Source organism: Stenella coeruleoalba, assembly GCF_951394435.1.
Source record: "Stenella coeruleoalba genome assembly, chromosome: 13".
NCBI classification, from domain to species: domain Eukaryota; kingdom Metazoa; phylum Chordata; class Mammalia; order Artiodactyla; family Delphinidae; genus Stenella; species Stenella coeruleoalba.
The window spans coordinates 65,338,943-65,358,953 of NC_137159.1; the positions used below are offsets into that span (position 1 = coordinate 65,338,943).

Consider the following 20,011-nt stretch of genomic DNA (forward strand, 5'->3'; position numbering starts at 1 on the left):
GAATATTAAGTTAATATTCAGTATTAAAGTTAGTTTAAGTTGTTGGTATAATTAATACAGACATGGTTTTAGAGTCATCAACATTAGAATAATACTGTAATTGTACTTGGGTTTATGGGAAGTCAGTAGACTCCTGTTATCTCTGTTGGAAAATTTGTCAATAAGAAAATTAACTTGGTATGATGATACTTTCATAAGTAATAAAATAAATGGTTTTTAGGAAGATTCTTTAAGAATACTTATGTTTTATGGTATGTTTACTTAAAAATAGTTTCTCCAGATTTTTGTTTACTTGAAACTTTAGAGTTTTGCTAAGTTAAGTTTGATGATGGGAATTCATTTAATATCTAGATCATTTTTAATAAGATAAAATACTGAAACATTAATGCTAAGCAAGTCAATGTTTACCTACTTTTGTCTTTTATTAGAGAAAAACTAAAGATGTTTGGTTTATTGGACACACATCTTGTACCACATTAAGGAAAGAAATTATGCTGTGAGAATATGTGTGTTTCTAGAGGTTATGGAATATGTACATAAGTTTGCCAGTCAGGAAATGCTGGTATACACACAGTTCACAATTGTTGCTTCTTGGTTTTTTTTGCTAGCGATTCAGGTTCTTAAGGGTTAAAAATTGTAACACATATGTAATTAAACATACTAGAAAAATAAGAGAAACATTTCAATATGCAAGGAAAGTAGGATGTGTGATTCTAGTAAAAGAAAATATGAGGAATGGAATTGCATTTTGTTAAGGTAAAAAGAAAGTGATCGGGCTTCCCTGGTGGCGCAGTGGTTGAGAGTCCGCCTGCCAATGCAGGGGACACGGGTTCCTGCCCCGGTCCGGGAAGATCCCACATGCCGCGGAGCGGCTGGGCCCGTGAGCCATGGCCGCTGAGCCTGCGCGTCCGGAGCCTGTGCTCCGCAAAGGGAGAGGCCACAACAGTGAGAGGCCCGTGTACCGCAAAAAAAAAAAAAAAAAAAGTGATTTTGTCCTGAATCTGGTTATTTCTAAATGGGAAAGAAAATAAGAGACAAATTTGGATATAGAAAGTTGTGGGAGGTTTGTGGAAAAGGCACCCTGAGAAAAGTGGTGGTCAGGACTGGCTGAGATTGAATTTAAAGGTAAGCTGCTGCGAAACTAGCATTTGGTTCTCTCCCTGTTAGGAGGACAAAGTTTTCTTGGAATATTGATCTGTTTTGATAACGGATTGTAAAACTTTCTTTACATTTTAAGCAATCTGTTGTCTTTCTGTATTTGCCTTTGAAATATTTTATTGTCACTTTGGCTAAGTGAATGACTAAACACTTTTTTCACAGTGACTTATTTGACTGTTTTAAAAACCTTTTTGATATCTTTGACAAACTTTCCCAAACTCAAATTCTAAATGAAGTCTTTTGGTTTAGAACTAACTTTGAGATATTTTTCTTTCCTTATAAAAAGAGAGATATTAAATTAATTAGGCATGTTGTCATGGGAAGCACTGTCAGTAAATAAAATATTCAGCTTTCTTTATGTAACAATAAAAAGTAATATTCAGCTTTCTTTAAGTAGTTTCCATACATATGGATACTACATATGCATTATAAGTGTTCCAGACACTTATATGCATTGTAAGTGTTCCAGAAATTATGTGAAATTCCTGGAAGTCTTATATGTCCTGACATAAAATGTTATCTATCATCAAAATTGGGACTCACACTAAAGGGACTGAACTCAAGTATAAGGGAAATGCCCAGCAGACTTTCATGCAAAGGCAACAACAACAGAATCTGTAAAGATTATGGCATGTATAAAGTCCATTCTACTTCTGCAAAAAATTAACCCCTCATTGTCAGACTTTTGCCATCCTGATGTCCTTGTAACATGGCAACAGTCTGCTCCTAAATCAGAGGAATTGAGATGTGTAAGGAATAGCTGTAAATTAAATAGTTGGGCCTTGGGAAACCCAAGATGACTGCTTGGCTCTTCCTGGATCCCTGGCAAACTCCATTTTTCATTTGATGGGTTAAAGCCTTCCTTTACTGCAAGGCTGGTGCCCTCACAATGACAATGAAACTGTTAGAAAATGTTTTCTACTTGGGGTATACCTTCCACAGTCTCCAGTGATCAATGCACCCACTTTCCTGTGTAAATTGTAGGAGCCTTAACAAAAACCTTGCAAACTTCTTGAAATTATCGCTGACACTATTGCCTTCAATCATCAGGCAAGATCAACAGAACTAAAGGAAATATTGGACTCAAGAAGAATAAGAATTAGTTATATGGGATTGAATGAACTGATAAATATAATGGTAATTTTAGTGATTTTTTTTGTCTGAAGTATTACTGGCCTTTCATCTTTATTTTCCAGATATAAGGAAACATTTCCCCTAAGCTAATTATGACTTACACCAATTTGGTAAATTATACCTTTGTAATCAGAGTTAAAACTTTTACCTTTTCTCCCTTCCTGATCCCACCAGAATTTGGAAACTCTTAATTAGTGAGTATTCTTATTTTCATGGCAATGCAATTATTTGCATGAGTTCAGTAAGAATTTGTTCTCCTTATAACAAGACGCAGTTGGAAACACTGGCAATATTACTATGGCTTTGACCGAAATGTCACATTTGGGAATATACATAAAATAAAGTATGGCTAGATAGTTTTAAAGAACTAAGGTAGACTTTATGGAACCATATAGCCCCTTGAAAAAACAAGCTGGTACCTTACTTACCAGGTTCCCAGCAACCTTACCAGGTGATCAAGGAGGGCCACTTCCTGGCACTTGCAGGAACCTCAAGATATTTTGGATCTTGAGAAGAGAGAAAGCCTACCAAACCTGTAGGTATTACAGGCAGAATCTGATGGCAAGTCCTTGGCATGACTTTCCTGGCCTTAAGAAGCCTGTTGAAAGTTCCATTTGGATTCCTTATGAAAAGGTCCAACGAAGTCAAACTTCAAAGAGTCCATATGATCAATTACACTTATGTTAATAGTCAGGCCAAGTTTATTGAAACCAGACTTATTTTGTAAACAGATTAGTCTTAATTTGGCTATATTTTGTAGAGATATGGATAATTTTAGAGGGAAAAAATTGTTTCATTAATATACCTTCATGTATATTAAGTTCTCATGATGTTAATTATCATTGAGGTTTGATATTTATTGCCTAAGACTCATTTCCTAGATGGCTCCTTGTTTCTATGTTACATTATTGTGAAGTTTCACTGAATTATTTAGAAGACATTCTAAGCTTGGTTCTGAAGCTTACCTCAATAATCTATCTTTGGATAAAGATCAGATGCCCCATAACCTGCAATGTGTACAATCTCTGCAGGAGATTATGCACATTGGAAAAGAAATCAAACAAAAGATTCTTTGAAGCCATGTTGTAAAATAATGATACCTGATAATACCTTATCAGGTATTGTCTACTAATCCATGTGCTCTCAAATTAAAGGGCATAGACTCATGGATTCACATCTCTCATTTAAAAAAGTCCCCTCCACCCAAGTGAACTTTAACACCTATTCCTGACCTGGCTTTCACTGACTGAGGCAAGTACCATCTAGCCAAGATGAGAAGAAGACATCAGTGGTAGAAACGGACCCAAGAATCTGGACCAAGCCTGTAAGACTCACTCTATCAGTTCAATTGAACTGTTTACCAAATGTTTATCTCTCTATCAAATTGAAAATTATTGTTTTATTTCTAGCTATGCTTTTGCACCAGTGTTCAGGATGAAAAGAACATTGTGTAGTAAAGTTGTCACAGCGTATAGTTACTGAGGGCAATTTAACACATTGTTGGATCTGTCATCAAATTAATCAGTGAATACAAGACTGATTTAGGCCCCTCTTAATACCTGGCACCGACTTTTCTGATGTTCCAAACATTACCACTCATCTAGAATGACCTCTCTCTGGCCTAACATTTCAGGTTCAAATTCTTCAACATATTAATGTGTCCATCCCTTGTCTGATACTGTCCTCAGTCTTTAGAGACCAGATACAACATACTCTAGGACTGCTTCACTTTGTTCCTTACTTAATTAACAGATGCCTTAAAGAGAAAAACACGAGTAAATTATGCCAGCTACTCTTAAATGTCAAATGCCATACAGATAGCTTTTGGAAAAGCTGCAAGAAAAATGATCCGTGGTTTAATATTATGTTAAGAAAACTTCCAATTAAAACAAGGCTATCATTGAGACTGCTTGTGCTCCCCCAGGCTTTATCTTTGCTTGTGGTATTAGAATTGACCCACTTTCCCAAAGATGGGCACATAAATGTCTTAATAGCTGGCAAATAGAATCATTATGTTTACTGGTACATTATGCTACCCCATTGTTTCTAAAGAGATGATCAGAAATCTATCAGTCACCATTGGTCAAATAGCTGAGGACACTGCAAAAAGCACTGCAGCACAACAGACATCCCTAAGCTCCTCAGCCCAAGTAGTATTTGATAACAAGGTTGCCTTAGATTTTCTGCTGGCTTAACAAGAGTTGCTGTGCTATTGCTCACATTACTTGTTGCACTTATATCAACACCTGTGGAAAAGTAGGCATACACTTAGAAAAAAAATTCCCAAAAGGCAAAAAGGCTAAAAGATGTATGGGAAACTAACCCTTTAAATAATCTCTTTGGTTAGCTTCCCTCAGTAATAGGCGTTTTTTCCCCTGATTTGCTTTATAGATGATTGTCACTGTTGTAGTACGTATTATTATTCTTTTCCTAGCTCTCAAGGTACTCATGACATGTATCACTGTTTGCTCTAAGTTGACTGCCCCAAACACAAGTATAAAGTTTGTGCAACAATTTGATATAATTGATAATATACCCTGTGTTTATCCATCATCATATACCTCTGTGTTTACTTTGGTTGATTAATTAATTACTCCCCAATGAGAATAATTAGGCAACTCTTTTCCTAGAAAAAAGAAAGAGAGAGGAAGTCCTAGCACCGAGGGATATGTTGGACAGGCAGCAACCACTCTGGCATCAAGGGACAAATGCTTTGGTCATCACTGCTTTCTTTTGAAAGATTTTATTCAATCAAAAGAAATGATGGAAGAAATTTTCACATATTGGGGTATGGGGAAGTCATTCTGGCATATACATGATTTCACTTTATGCTAACTAGAACAGCCTGTTTTGTGACCTATTAAATATACGTTGTACACCTGGTTTAACTGATAAAGAAAAGGCTGCATTGACCAGAAGTAAAACTGTCCATTTTAAAGATAAGTAGTAAATGCCTCCCTTCCTGGGACACCGGTGCTGGTGCTCCTTTCATGATAAGTCTCCTTTCCCAGGTGCCAGGGCTTTACTGATCTGTCAGTAAATGTGCTGTGTATGTGCTGATCTGTCTTTTCTGAAACCATGAAGGGATGTACTCTTGTCATGTTAGATGCTCTTTTTTCTGACAAGATATAAAACTGTTCTGAAAACCATGTTTCTCTGGAACTATCGGAGACACTGTCTCCTGGAGTGTAGTCCTCAGTTTGGCTCAACTAAAACTCTCTTCTATTATTATTATTATTAATTGATTATTGATGATTTCTGTCAACAAGACATATCCCCAGACATTGCCAGAAAGGCTCCTGGGATGAAGATCCCCCTTCCCCAGTTAAGAACCACTGTTTTATGCTGACCAATCATCTTAGTTTGCCTTGGACTGAAGGATTCGCCAGGGATTTAGTATTAAAACCAAGACAGTTGGGGACAAATTGGGATGATTAGCCACCCTACGAGTGGAATTTCATCTCCTGCTTAAATAAAGTCTGTGTGGAGAGCGGCATCGTGTTGATAACATGGTGGCTGTCCTGGCAGTCTTCAGTTTCTCTAGATTATTTCTGTACCAAGCACATCTGCCCAATACTGCTTTCTTCCCCACTCATATCTTTCAGGGGGTGTAGGGGAAGTGACCTACTTCACAGAGGCTAGCCTCGTAGAAGACCAGAGAGAATGCTGGTGTGTGTGTGTGTGTGTGTGTGTGTGTGTGTGTGTGTGTGTGTGTGTGTGTGTGTGTGAGAGAGAGAGAGAGAGAGAGAGAGAGAGAGAGAGAGAGAGAGAGAGAGAGTTGGGAGGGGCAGTTGGCCGCTGGACTTTAGAGCTCATTGGTGCTGCCTGGGTGGGTGATATGCATGTGTGTTTATACCAGGAGTTAATGGAGACTGGATGGGGGAAGGTTTTCAGCTCTGTATTAATTTGGCCTATGCCTATGAGATATGCACATTTTATTTGGTACAGTATTTTGCAATATTTTTATGAGTTATTCTGACAGTTTAACCAAGGATGTTTCCCTGAGAGAAACAAAAGGAAAACCTCAAAAGTGGTTTGTTATCAGGATTATTTTTGCTGTGCTTTTGAGAATACATTTGCAATAGTAATAGAAATTTTGGTTGTTTGCTTATTTACGAAGCACTTCCAAAAATACATCATTTGTCACTCAGCCTTTTGCTCTTGATGTCATTCATTTGCCCATTACAGGATGAAAATAAGTGCGTTCTGAAAGTGATAAGAGACCTGCTGAGGTCAAATGCAAGATTTTGCGTCTGAATAACTGGACTCTGCCTCTTATGACTCCAGACCCCTCCAAGCTCTGGGAGAATGAGTCCTGCATGTAAGTGCTGAGTCTGGGTTGCTGTAAACCTAAATGGTAAAATGACAAGTGTAGACGCGGAGGGTGTGAATCACCTCTATTGCCGTGTCTGTCACTATGACCGTGGCCCTTCCGCCTTCTCCGTCTTCAGCAAGTGGGAGGATGAAGCAGGTTCTGTGAGGGTGGTTCCTAAGACCCACAGTCGTCTGGCACCAGCATCCTCCTTGCTGATATCTGCCTGTGTCTTCCTCTGTGCTCTTCGACACAGGTGTTGGGGGTGTGATTTGCTGTGTGTGATTGCATTTTCCTTGATTATGTAAACGGGTGTCTTTTGCCAAGAACTCGCCATGCCCCGAAGCTCTGAGCTTGGTCCCTCCCATCGGCTGACTTCATTTCATTTTTTTGGGAGGCGTATTTTTCAAGTTGCAGAGCAGTAATAACTGGCAGTGCCTCTTGGGCATAAGGTACCTGGAGTTCAGGGACCCCCAACCCGTGACAATGACAGCAGATGAGTTGGTTTTCTTTGTGAATGGCAAAAAGGTAAGCAGAAGCTGACCCTTTCTCTGGTTTCCCTGATCCCCGGGAGGGATGTGTGTCCTCCGGAAAAGACCTGTTCTTGTTCTCTCTCTTTGGGTTCTCCCTTATTTGTTCGCCTTCTCTCTTTCTCTCTTCCTTCAAACCTGTCGCTGCATTTGGGGTAACACTGGGGAAAGAAGACCTTCTCAGGGTTAGAACACAGTCAAGATACTCACAGGGTAAAGCAGTGATGGGGAGGGAAGCGAGAAGAAAGGCGTCTGTGAGCTCACCCATGCTCCTTGCCACCTCTTCGCGGTAATAGAGACACTGGCAGGAAGCTGAGAAAGGTGGGCAGGGTTCTAGGTGAGATTGGAGGTCACCTCCATTTCTGTGTTTAATCAAATGTATCCTAAGGCTTTTGTTGCTTTCTTTACTGAGAAAAGGAGCAGGAATGTGTTTTCTTGCTAATCTCAGGGTATAAGATGTACACAGCTTTTTTTTTTTTTTTTTTTGCGGTACGCGGGCCTCTCACCTCCGCGGCATGTGGGATCCTCCTGGACCGGGGCACGAACCCGCGTCCCCTGCATCAGCAGGGGGACTCCCAACCACTGCGCCACCAGGGAAGCCCTCAGATGTACACAGCTTTGATTCTGATATTTCATCTGTGTAAATGTAACAGCTAAGTTGTGTGAGGACATATACTGACATCTTGTGGCAAGCCACAATTTTTATTTCTTAAAGGGCACGCTTTTCTCCCCCCCCCCCACTTAGTTATACATATAAATATTGCAAACCTCTTACTTTGATAAAAATTGCTCACTTGGATTAACTTCATTGCTGCACAGGGACCTAGGGAAGGTGGGGATGGTAGGGCAGAGGGCGGTCTTATGATAAGGGTAGCAGTCCTTGCAGCACCGGAAGGGTGAGCATCTTTGCGGATCTTAATGCAGGTGCAGGGAGAAGAGGGGGCAAGTACATCACCTTGTCTCCACTGTCCACTTGCTCTCCCTACGCGGGTGTTGAGGTGCTTGCATCTGCTTCAGCTCCCTTGTTGGAAAGGAAAGCGACAGTGAAAGGGTAGCATTGGCTGCATTGTGAATGGCCGTGTGCACAGCATGAGTGATGATTATACCCCATCGTCAGAGCAATTTTATTCGTTTTGCAGCATTGGCAGTTTTGAGTTGAGAAACTGGGTGACTTTGGAGGCAATTTTCAAGAACTAAAATGCATCTAGTGCTTAAATTGTCAGGATATATTTGGGTGAGTAGCAGGGGAATTCCATGAGCCGCCACAATGTCAGTGCTCCCAGGACTGTTGGATTCAGTTTGAGTGGTATCACTGGGTGGCCCTGGGAACTGGGGTCAGCTGTGCTCTTCCAGGTGCAGAGCTGTCTCTCTGTGCCGACTTCTTTTCAGGATTGGCCTCTGGTAGCAAACTAAGAAGCAGGGCAAATCTTCCTTGTTGGTGGCTGTTAGACTTGCGGCCAAGAATTCCAACGACTTTGTCACATTCAGCAATTGCATTGTAGAGATTTAAGAAATAGTCGTTGAATTGGCTTTCTCGATCCATTACTTACACAGTGGCATCTTCATGGCATTTTTCTAAGCAATTTTTATATTGGGTGAGCAAACGGATTCAGTGACTTCCAAGGCAGAGTCTCACTCTAAGGTTTGATTATTTATTAAGCCATCAGTTCACGTGTGACGGTACAAGCTTCTGTTCTTCTTTGGGGATGGTTTGCTATGATGCACCGGATCTAGAAGCGAGCATTTCAAGGTGAATCTGGTTTGGTGAAAATTGTTTCCCCATGTATTTTCACCTTAGGAAAGCAATTTAAAATTTGTAGATAGTATCATTACATCAAACCCTACTATCTCTTTTTTTTTTTTTTTTTTTTTGCGGTACGCGGGCCTCTCACTGTGGCGGCCTCTCCCGTCCTCTCCCATTGTGGAGCACAGGCTCTGGACGCGCAGGCTCAGTGGCCATGGCTCACGGGCCCAGCCGCTCCGCGGCACGTGGGATCTTCCCGGACCGGGGCACGAACCCGTGTCCCCTGCATCGGCAGGCGGACTCCCAACCACTGTGCCACCAGGGAAGCCCAAACCCTACTATCTCTTGAAGCTTCTACTACTACAGGTTTCTGTGATGAATATCAGTGCTTTTAATTTTATAAACACGCAGACTTTTGAGAATCTGCTGGAAAGGTGGTGAGGCAATGCAAGGAGGGATAAGGTGAAAGCGCTATAAAAACTAGACCAAGCGAGGGAATTCCCAGTCAAATAAAGACAGCTGTAAGTTTCTTCCTAATTCTATTTCCGAGATATTCTAGATCTTTTGTTACCAGATATTGTGCAAGGAGGTTACCAAAGAAGCTGTTGGTACTTAGTGACTCACTCTTAAATATGAGCTTCCTACTCTCCCTGTTTCAGACCACTGTCCAGGATTCTGTCTTCACTCACTGTGGTCCTGGAGAGGGTGTAAGATGTCAATGATCAAATACCTCGAGGGCCTTCTGTGGTGGTGACAGGTCTTGGTGACGATGGTTTCCACATCTGATCTAGAGTCAGAGTCGAAGGGAAAGAGCTGCCCAGGATTTTGGTATCACCGTAGTGACCATCCTCTTGGAGGACAGAATTCTTGTTTTTCTGAACAGTCACTCTCTGGTTAGTGGAGATGGTGGCCCCTAGAGGAGTCTGGGAAGATTCGGCGTGTAGGGTGCAGTTGAAGGTGTCCAGGAGTGACCCCCACGAGAAGCAGCAGTCAGTGAGGAGGCAACAGTCACTCACTCACCCACCCACCTACCCACGTCGTCAACATTTACAAGCTCCTCTGAGGCCTGAGCCTATGGGACACATATGTACTGGAGGAATACAATCTCTAAGACCAGGCACTTACCATTCAGGAGTTTATGAACTAGTTGGCAAAGTGGATTGTGATTAGGTAAGGTACCATATTCCAAAATGTATTTCAAAGAAAAGTATCCCCACCAGATACTCTTCTTAGATATCCCTAGACCACTTTGTATGGTGTTGGCACATCGTAGGTGCCCAATGAATGTGGACAGAATGAATGGATGAATATTAAAACCCTGAGAAACCCTCTACGAAAGAAACTTATTTTTCAGACTTTGTACTTTAAAGGTATTTTAAATTTACAAGGAATTCAAGGAAGGTTGGACCACTTGTGGCTGGGGTGATAGGGAAGTGTTTGGGGTCTTCTAATAAGTCAAGATGCAGGTGAAAGAGGAATGGAATGGCCAAAGGCACAGGAGTTAGAAGGTTTAAGTTGTATTTTCACTGGAGTATGAAGACCAGCTTGGTAGGGAAGCAGGAGGGGAACAGGCTGAAAATGAAGACTGGGGACACATTGAAAAGGGTCTTGAAAGACAGCCTAAGGAACTTGGATGCTACCTTGAATATGTGGGAGGTCACTGAAGGCACTGAGCAGAGAACTGATGGGATGTGATAAAAGGAGAGCAGCAGGGCAGGAGGAAGCGGAGGCAGGAGCCTCTTGGTAAGCTAAGAGGACCTTATTGCCATCTTTGAGAAAGGTAATAAAGACTTTTATTTTGTGCATTTATGATTTAATTTCCAAGAGAAAAGAAACAACTCCTTGTGTGAAATTTATAACCAGGAAAATTTGAACAAGCTGTACCTGTGGAGTGTTAATCATAAAAGAAAATTAATTTTATCTTCCACTTTCCTTTCAACTTTATTCAAGGGTAAATTTTGGTAGTTTCATGACCTTCTGGATTACTCTTAGTGAACAAAAAATCCTATGGGCAATTATAAGTTGCCAAACACAGTTTCATTTCAGGACAGAGAGGAGAGGGTAGTGAGAAAGTTCTTATTTATTAGGTGCTGGTGTAGGATGGCTTCCCGCTGCTGGGAACCTTCAACTGCAAGTCTCATGACATGGGGTAGGGGGCTGTTTTCTCAGTCCGGCTGTTCTCCCTCAGCCTCCAGTTTTGGGAGGTCCACTCCACACAGACTCTGATGGAGGTCCCATCACCTCCTGTGGCACAACAATTTCACATCCTTTGCTCTTCCAAACTCTGGAAGTGCACATCAGTCCTTACACTACAATTCTTCCTCAGCTTGTCTGGTAAGACCTTTTCTATCTTTTAGCTAAGCCAGACCACCATATGCCCTGCAGCATGTGAGCTTTACATGGAGGGCTGTAGAAGCCCCTTGTGAGGTTGGAGGTGTGAGGCAGATTCCTCCTCCTCCTACTTTAGGAAGATGTGAGAATCATAGTGCAGGTCTCTCTAAAGAAACTCTTATCACACATTCTCTCCCCTTAAGCATCCCAATCACCCGACCCTGTTAGGCGTGATGATGCATGAGGAGAAGTGAAACAGGTTTTCATAGATTTCCTTTGATGATTTGCATCTGAAACTAGCACCACACCTCATGGACAAACTTTCTGCCTTATTGAACATTCTGTTTGTGGGCCTTTGGTTTGAGATTTCTCCTCCATTTCTAACCTGTGTTAGTGCTGTTGACTGTGATGACCCAACGCACACCACACTCTGTTATGAGCACAGGCCAGCAGACTGGCCATCCACCGCCTGAGTGTCCACCCTCCAGGACGCAAAGCCAGAGGTCTGCATGCCACCGCTCCCAGCTGTCCCTGGCGTTCACAAATGTGCTCCAGCAGCTGGAAATGAAATGACTTGTTCAATTTGAAGGGAACTTTGCCTTGGTCAGCCCAGCACGGCCGGCGCCGTACCTAAGTGCTCTGTGGTGGGTCCAGAGCTGAGCACTAATGCAGAATTTTACAATTGCAGCATGTCCGCAGGTACACGATTTGGCTTGCAGCTGATATGCTCATCTTATAGAATTAAGAAAAACACCTTCGTTTTCATGATATATGTAGCACATCTCCATTAACTCTACAAATTCTTGGGTGAGACGATGACTAAGTATACCTCTGATATAGTTTTCTTTGGTGTTTGCTTTTATAGGTGGTGGAGAAAAATGCAGATCCAGAAACAACCCTTTTGCCCTACCTGAGAAGAAAATGTATCCTGACTTTGGAGCAGGGGCGAGGGAGAGGGGGCACTTGGGGACTCGTTCTCTGGGCCTTACCCCATTTGCTAGTGACTGGTCTGGAGGCCGTGAAGTGCAGAGGAAAGAGCACTGGGTTAGGGCTCTGGACCCCTGTGTCTTAGTTGCAACTCTGCCACTTGCCAGCTGTGTGACCTTGGGAAGTCATTTGAGGCTGGTGGGTCTGAAATTCTCAGCTGCCGAGTAAGAATATGGTTCTTGATGTTCTTCAAGTCTCCTGCATTTAAGGTTCTACCCTGGGCCTGTAAAACAAGCAGCTCCAAAATACCCTCCTTAGCTCTGGCAAGCTTCGTGGCCATTCCCCTCCCCCCACCCCCAGGAGGAGCAGAGCCTGCCTCAGCAGACCTTTGTTAATACGTAAATGGGCTTCCCGGGCAGGGTTTCTAGCTCTGCGAAGGTGGAGAGAAAGTCAGGGGAAGGGGTATTTTTTGGGGAAAATGCTGCCTGAGGTAGGAATCATGTAGAGGCACCATCCACTGTGGGAATGGCAGGCACTGGGAAGCATGGGGTGGGGGACTCCTGAGCAGGGTTGGGGTACTGCTCTGCTCCCAGAGTGGGGAGTGCTTCTGTAAGATCCCCCATCCCTTTTGTCCTTTCCTAGTAGGAAAGTATTCTGAGGCCCTGGAACAATACCAGCAGTAAAGCTAGAATAGGAGCTAACATTAATGGGCACTGACTACCTATGGGTGGAGTTCAAGGTGATTTATGTAGGCTATCTCACTGATTCACAGCGATCCCTTTAACAGAGGAGGAAGCGAGGCTGGATGTGTTAAGGGATACACCTCCCCCTCGTGTGTTCTGGGCAAATGCTGGCAGACCTGGACTGAAGCCGGGAGCCATGCTCTGAACTTCCCACCCACACTGGAAACTCTCTAGGGGTCTGTTGTAGAATGATACTCATCCTGACCTCTGTCTATAAACCCTTGTGGCTCCCAGAGGCAGGAATGTCTGGTGGCTCCTTGCAGTGACATACTTTGGAACAACAAAGGATCGTTTCAGCACCCTCAGAAGCCAGCCTGGAGTCCATGGCCTTGCCTCTGGTTCTTTCACCTCCTATCAGATAGTGGCTGGCTCTAGTGTACTTTGTCCTGGATTTTTGACCTGGTGGGGGCAGGTCTGGAGGTTCACAGCACATGGACCTGATGGCGTTTTTTGTAGACCTGGAGTCACTCAGTGGCATCAGGGGACTGCATGGGACTCCATTTCCAGCCCATCTACCTGGGTGGTCTGGAAAGAGAGGCTCACTCTTAGAGATTGTTGACATCAATTTTAGATTTCTAGTACAGTTTTGAAGACCTGACAGCCTCAGAAATTCCTGATCATAGCAGTTGGCTGGTTTAAAGGCCAAATCTCAAATGAACTCCAAACCTGAAAGTTGGCATGTAAATATGAAGTCCTGGTGGCTTCCTGCTGCCTGTGTTGAGAGTTGATCTGTGGGAGTTCCAGGCAAGAGAGAAGACACTAGCCTTGACTTCTACCCTGGCTTCCAGAAGGATGCCCAGGCTAGCAGAAGACCTCTAGACTACTTTGGGCTGCTTCCATTCGTCCTCACGTGCCCCTAGCGTGGTCTAAACTGCTGATCTCATACGTCCAGACTAGTGAAGAGAATAACTCGAGATCTAGAGATCCCTCCCCAGCTGCGCTTTAAAAGAAGCAGCGGCATGGTGGGGGAGGAGTCAGATGGCCGTGTTCCCTAACACTCAAGGTGACACAAGTGGCTGTCACCTTGCAGGGCGCACATTACATCTTGGGTCTCAGTCTTCCTCCCTTCGTTCCTTCATTCCTTTCCTTCTTTCTTTCTCTCTTTCCCTCTCTCTCTCTCTCTCTTTCTCTCTCTCTGTCTTCCTTCCTCCCTCCCTCCCTCCTCTCTCTCTCCTTCTCTCTTTCTTTCTTTCACCAATTCCTGCCCTACCTGCTAACCACATTATTATGAAGATCAAACGGGTCCATGGGTATAGCTGCTTTCCAAGTAGAAGATGCTTTATCATTGTTAGTTATTAATTTTATCTTGAAATTAGGGAAGTGACCAGGGATAATAGCCTCAGGTCCTTCCATCTTCAGTAGGAAGATAGATGGCCTGGAGGCCTGTGGGCCTGAGGGAAAAGCAGCGATGGAGCCTGTGTCCCCGGGAAAGAGGCCACCATAACTGCTGTTCTCCAGAATAGCCTATTAGTTAGGCACTTTGCAAGCGCAAAGTATCGGAGATTTTGTCTCCCCCAATATATAAGAGGTGGCTCCAATATTGGTTTCTGACCTCAAAAATATCTTCATTTTAATTTCCATTCACATATCCTATGGGATGGATATTCAGAAGCCCCTGGTCCAGCCCCTGGACTTCATCAATCCAGAAGGTTTGGCAGGGGGATGAGGGAAGCTGAACTCAGCAAGTCCCATGCTGGCTTGAATGGCTTCCTTGCATGACCAGCTGGGGTGATGTGAGGGCTGGCCCACATACTCAGTCTTTGAGGTGCCTGATTTACCTGCCCAGTGAGACCACAGGGTTGGGGGACTGTTAAGACCACACCTAGAAGACCTTGATCCCAAGAAAATCTCCAGGATTAGAGAGCAGTGGAACTCCAGTCCCAGGGGTTGACACATGGGTGCTGGTGCCTTTCCTTTTCTGTACAATGGAATTGGCCTCATTCCCTGATCCCGTCTGAGTGGGAGGCCATGTGGGTCTGCTGCCTCCCGGGTTGAGGGGCCCGAGCCTGCGTGTGGATGAATGGCTCTTCACTCGAAGCTCAGTCCAGGCATTTCCCAGCAGCCCAACAAAGACTTTTTTTTCTCTGAGTTCATATTCTTTAACCCTTGACCATCCAGTGGGGCTGAGAGGGACAAAGCTGGGCTGCGGAGAAGGCGGCTGTGGGGCCTGCACGGTGATGCTTTCCAAGTATGATCGTCTCCAGGACAAGATCATGTATCCTTTGCCTGCTGGCTGATGGCCTTTGAGGACCGTGATGCAGGGGTCAGCTTTTGAGTGAGTGTGCGTGTGCGCATGTACACGTAAGCCCCTGTGTTTCTAAGCAGACCTTGGTCATGAAGAGGGACATTATAGAATGATGTCTTAGGAAGTATCTTCCTGGCTTATAAATATATATGGACAAGATTCTGAACTGCTGAAAAAAATCATCTTTTCAAAATTCAGACTTATATCACATCCCATGAAATCCTTCAGTAGGCCTCCATTGCCCCCAAATTAAAGTCCAATCTTTTTGTTCAACATGTGAGGTCCTTTAATTTTCCCCATCTTTCCTCTCCAGTTTTCTTTCTCTTCACGGGTCCAGCACTCTGTTCATGCAGAAACAATTGTGAACTACCAATGCTCCATGCCCATTCATTTCTTGGTCTTTGCAGAAGCTGTTTCCCGTCTTGAATGTCCTTTTCTCAAGGACTTCTCTACCTGGCTATCTCTTACTAGCACTTTAGGACTGGGCAAAATATCACCTCCTCTAGGAAGCCTTCCTTGACCTCCCAAGACTGGGTTAGGTGCCCCTTGTCTCTGCTGGTGCCATGGTGCCCTGTGCCTAGCCCTCCTGAAACACTTACCGTAAAATATTTCAATTTCATCTTCACACTGGCTTCTGTTTTCCTGAGTTGAAGGCAAGCTATTAGAGGACAGAGATTCCATCTTATTCACCTTTATTTCCTCAGCCCTCGGCAGGGTGCCTGGCACTTGGTTGGCCTTCAGTAACTGATGTTGTCTGTATGAGTGAATGAGCAATGAATAAAGGGATAGATGTGGGGAAGCTATTTCTAAGGGGTTGGTGTCCCATGCCACCTGGGGGTTTCCCCTCCCTCTCCCCACAGAGGAATGGGAGAAATGGAGGTGAGTGAAAGCAGAGAAGCAAAAGTGACAGGAGGTTCTGAAATTGAAGTGGCTAAGGACGGGCCCTGCAGAGAGAGGAGCACACTTTGGGCCTGGAAACTGCCAGAAGCTTCCTCTTGACTCAGCCTCCAGTGTCAGGCTAAGAGGCAGCTGAAAGTGACCCTGGCTCCCGTGCTCCAGCTCAGAGGCCTAGGGCGCACCGATGTGTGACTCCACAGGACGCTGGAGGGGCTCGGGCGCAGAGTCTTGGGTAGAGAGGTGAGGACACCTGTAGAAAAGACAAGAACATACTATAGAGTGAAGAGAAGTGACACAGGCATCACAGATCTCCCAGACCCTGCACCCAGGTCTGCTCTGATGACCTGAGTGGTCGATGGAATGACCTTAATTTGGGTTCCAGTCACTTTTCTGCCAATGCCTGCCTGGCCCCCATTTGCTCCTTGCACCATGTTGCCGTGACAACTGTGGAAGGAATCGGAAGTACCAAGACGAGGCTGCATCCTGTGCAGGTAACCAGAGGCTCTGACCAAGGCTGCAGACTTGCTCTGGGTCGTTGGGCTGAGTGTCACTTCCCGGGCAAAGGCGGCATTCTGGCCCAGCCACCTCCCCAGATCCTCGTGGAGGTGAGGGGGTGGCTGTGAGGCAGGAAGTGGAGGCACCCGAGCCTGGAGCTCCCTCCTGTGTCTGGGTGGATGGTGACATTGCATGCCCCATGGGAAGAGGTCAACTGGATCTGGCGGCTGTAAGTCCAGCTGTGTCAGAGCTGGAGGAGGAGGGGCAGGGGGACTTCCTCACCTTGTGCCCGAGCGTGCTTAGGAAGCCCCCTTGCCGTCTCAGACTGAAGATTCCAAATGCTCTGCGCCCCTTGATAAAAAGCCCACCTACTCCCTGCTCCCTCCAGTGGTAATTTCATTGCACCTCTCACCTTTCACCCATGGATCCTATAGACATGGGCTCATTAAAAGGGAGGTTAGCAAGGGCTGAGTCAGAGAACAGAGACACATGGGTGTCTGACCAGTGCTTTCTCCCTGATGGTACCAGGCACCTGAGGATGAAGCGAAATTGGGAACACTTTGGGGAGGAGTGGGCAGTAGTCTGAGGGGTTTGTGGAGAGAGAAAGGATGCTCGTAGACAAGGTGGAATGGAGCCCATGTGGGAGCAGAGCACAGTGGGAAGGAAAAGCCACTGTTCCTGGTGCTTACGTTTAGGGAAACTGAGGCAGGAGGTCCTTAGGAGATTGCATCATGGAAGGTGCCTGAGCCAGGCCCTTTTCTTAATCTTCCCTTGACCGTGTCATTCAGATCCTGCCACCCTTGTGCCCCTTATGTGAGTCTGGAGTCAGGATCGCCGGTTATATAATTAGCAAACTAATTATACTATTATATATTATAATTATACTATACAAACTAATTACATATTAGCAAACTACGTATAATTAGCAAACTAATTATACTCCCTGGAGGGAGCATCTTGGGCCAGTCATGTGGGGTCAGAGCGCGGTGGGGTGGTATTGCTTCACTGCCATGTCTTTGCTTCCTAGGCAGGAAAAGGGCAGATTACTAAACTTGTCCAGCCTGGAGCGGATGTGGGAAGATTAATGAGGGCTTGTACTTTTCTTTGAAACATAGATGAAAGAAAGAATGAACCATTTAAACACAGGGATCGTATCCGTACAATGAGGCGAAAACCCTCTCTTTCCAATGGAATAGATCCTTATTCCTGCTGTACTTCTTCTGGCTCCAGATAAGCTGTAGATTCCACTTCCTCTTGTCCATTTATGTTTTTCTCTTGGCTTCTACGACACCACACTTCCCTCATTTTCCTCCTACCTCCATGCTTGCACCATGTACAGCTCTTCCTCGGCTCAGTGCCTAATTGCTGCCGCACCCTGGGCTCTGGCCTGGGCCCCATCTCTTCTCCGCCTTCACACTCTCCTGAGGTGAGTTTAATGCCATCTACATGTGAATGCATCATCTTTGTATCTTCAGTTTCGACCTCTCCTCAGAGACCAGACTCCTCTTTCCAGCTGCCTTTCCAATCGCTAGATGGATGTCTAATCTCAAACTTAACAAAACCCTATTTTCCCCCCAACTTCTTTCTTCCCTGGTCTTCCTCCGTCTGAGTCAGTGGCAAAAGCATCCACCCAATTGCTCAAGATAAAAATCTAGGAGTCACCTATGAATCTTTCTCTGATACACCACACCCAATCCATCCAGAAGTAGTAACTACTCTACCTCCAAACTTTACAATGAAATCTTCATTTTTTTCCTCTGTTTCCCCCATTAATGTTTGGTTCAAGTCACTATCCCCTCTTGCCTAGGCCACTTTAGTGTCCTGTTCCCCTGTTTCTTCTCTTGCCCCTACAGCTATTCCCTGCCCAGCAGCTAGAGTGATTCTTTAAAAACACGAATTCGATCATACCAAGCCCTGCTGAAATTCCCCTTAAAGCCCTCTCATCATCACACCCAGAATAACCATCCGGATCCCTAACCCTGGTTTATGAAGAGCTGCATGGACTGGCTGCTGCCTGTTCCCCGAGCTGACATCCCTTGTCCCAGGATTCCATCCACCCTGGCCTTTCAGCAGCTCTAGCGCATCAGACTTTCGCACTGCCTGTGCTCAGAGCCTTTGCACTCGCTGTTCCCTCTGCCTGGGATACACCCTTCCCTGCTCCAAATTACGTCATTAAGTTCAACTGGAAGGTCACTTTTTCAGAGTGGCTTTTCTAACCACTCCAAATAGCCACTAGTCAGTCTGGGTCATGTCCTCTTGTACTAATTCTCTACAGAGCACTGACCTCCACCTCAAATTTTCTTCTTTGTTTTTGTCAGTATTTCCCCTACTAGGATATGAGCTTCATGAGACCAGGAACCTCATCTCTCTTCTTCACTCTCTGTCCCCAGTGCCTTTACCACTCCTGGCACATAATAGTTTCTCAGTAAATATCTGTCAAATGAATGACTAGCCATGCTAGGCACTGGGGATACAACATTCTAGCAATTTTACTTAATGTAAGTTCCAAGAGAGATTCCCAGAGATTAAAAACTAGTGTAGATGAGGAGAATCTCCTTGTAATAAAAATCTTGCAGGTTTGAATGAAAATTCTGTGACATTCAATGCTTTTAGTGAATTCTATATCACACATTTCCCAATTCTTAAGTCCCCACCCGTTGGACTTCAAGGATTGCCTTCACATAAGAATACAGCAGCATTCTAATTTGGAATAAAATGAATTCATTTGGTTGATTTTGGATTGTGGGGTAGTGTAGTTAGAAGAACCTGACACAGCGCTAGCATTCACCATGTGTGATCTTGCATACGTGTCTTAAATCTCTGAGCCGGCTTCCTCCTCTCTCTATTGAAGGGAATGAAGGGTGAGAAGCCCCTCTGGCTTTAACAGTCGTTGTTCTTTGAGGGGGCTGTCCTATTAATAACTCCCATGGGTTGACTCCTTCCTCTATGCCAGGGATGATGTTAAGAGTTTTACGTGAATGATCTCACTGAATCCTCTAAGTGCTAGGATGGTCCTAAACATATAGACAAGGCTTAGTGAGGCTTGGTAACTGGCCAAGGTCACAGCTGGGAAGTGGCAGCACTACGATTTGACTTCACGCGGCCTGCTACCCTACGCTGCCTGTCGACATGGGCTGGCTCCAGCTGAGTCGCGAGGGAGCCTGGGAGGGGTTCTGCAACACAGGTGTCTACGTCATCTGCCCCTTTTAGGAGAGAATCGCCAAAAGCCACGGCTCCCAGTGTGGGTTCTGCACCCCCGGCATCGTCATGAGCATGTACACGCTGCTTCGGAACCAGCCCGAGCCCACTGTTGAGGAGATCGAGGATGCCTTCCAGGGTATGGGCCTTGAGGCAGGGCCTGGGAGGTGGAGTGGCAAGCGGGGCTCTGAGGAGGGCAGGGCAGGGCCAGAGTGGATGCCAGGCGTGGAGTAGGAGTTCCAGGCACCGCCTTTTGAGGGAAAGGCTCAGGCCATCCCACCCTGTTGGTTACGATTG

The 20,011-nt window shown here is 44.9% G+C and overlaps 1 protein-coding gene across 1 annotated transcript in view; it reads left to right on the plus strand.

The window, feature by feature from the left end:
- The window catches only part of LOC307196046 (xanthine dehydrogenase/oxidase-like), a gene marked incomplete at its 3' end in the record, with an annotated part of 102,556 nt that overhangs the window by 68,289 nt on the left and 14,256 nt on the right, over positions 1-20,011 (plus strand). Inside the window, exons 6-10 of the mRNA XM_079940775.1 lie at positions 6,481-6,613; positions 12,075-12,132; positions 14,998-15,094; positions 16,404-16,512; positions 19,727-19,853. Of these exons, the coding sequence (XP_079796901.1) occupies positions 15,057-15,094; positions 16,404-16,512; positions 19,727-19,853 (274 nt within the window). The 5' untranslated portion in view covers positions 6,481-6,613; positions 12,075-12,132; positions 14,998-15,056. The remainder of the gene's footprint in view (positions 1-6,480; positions 6,614-12,074; positions 12,133-14,997; positions 15,095-16,403; positions 16,513-19,726; positions 19,854-20,011) is intronic.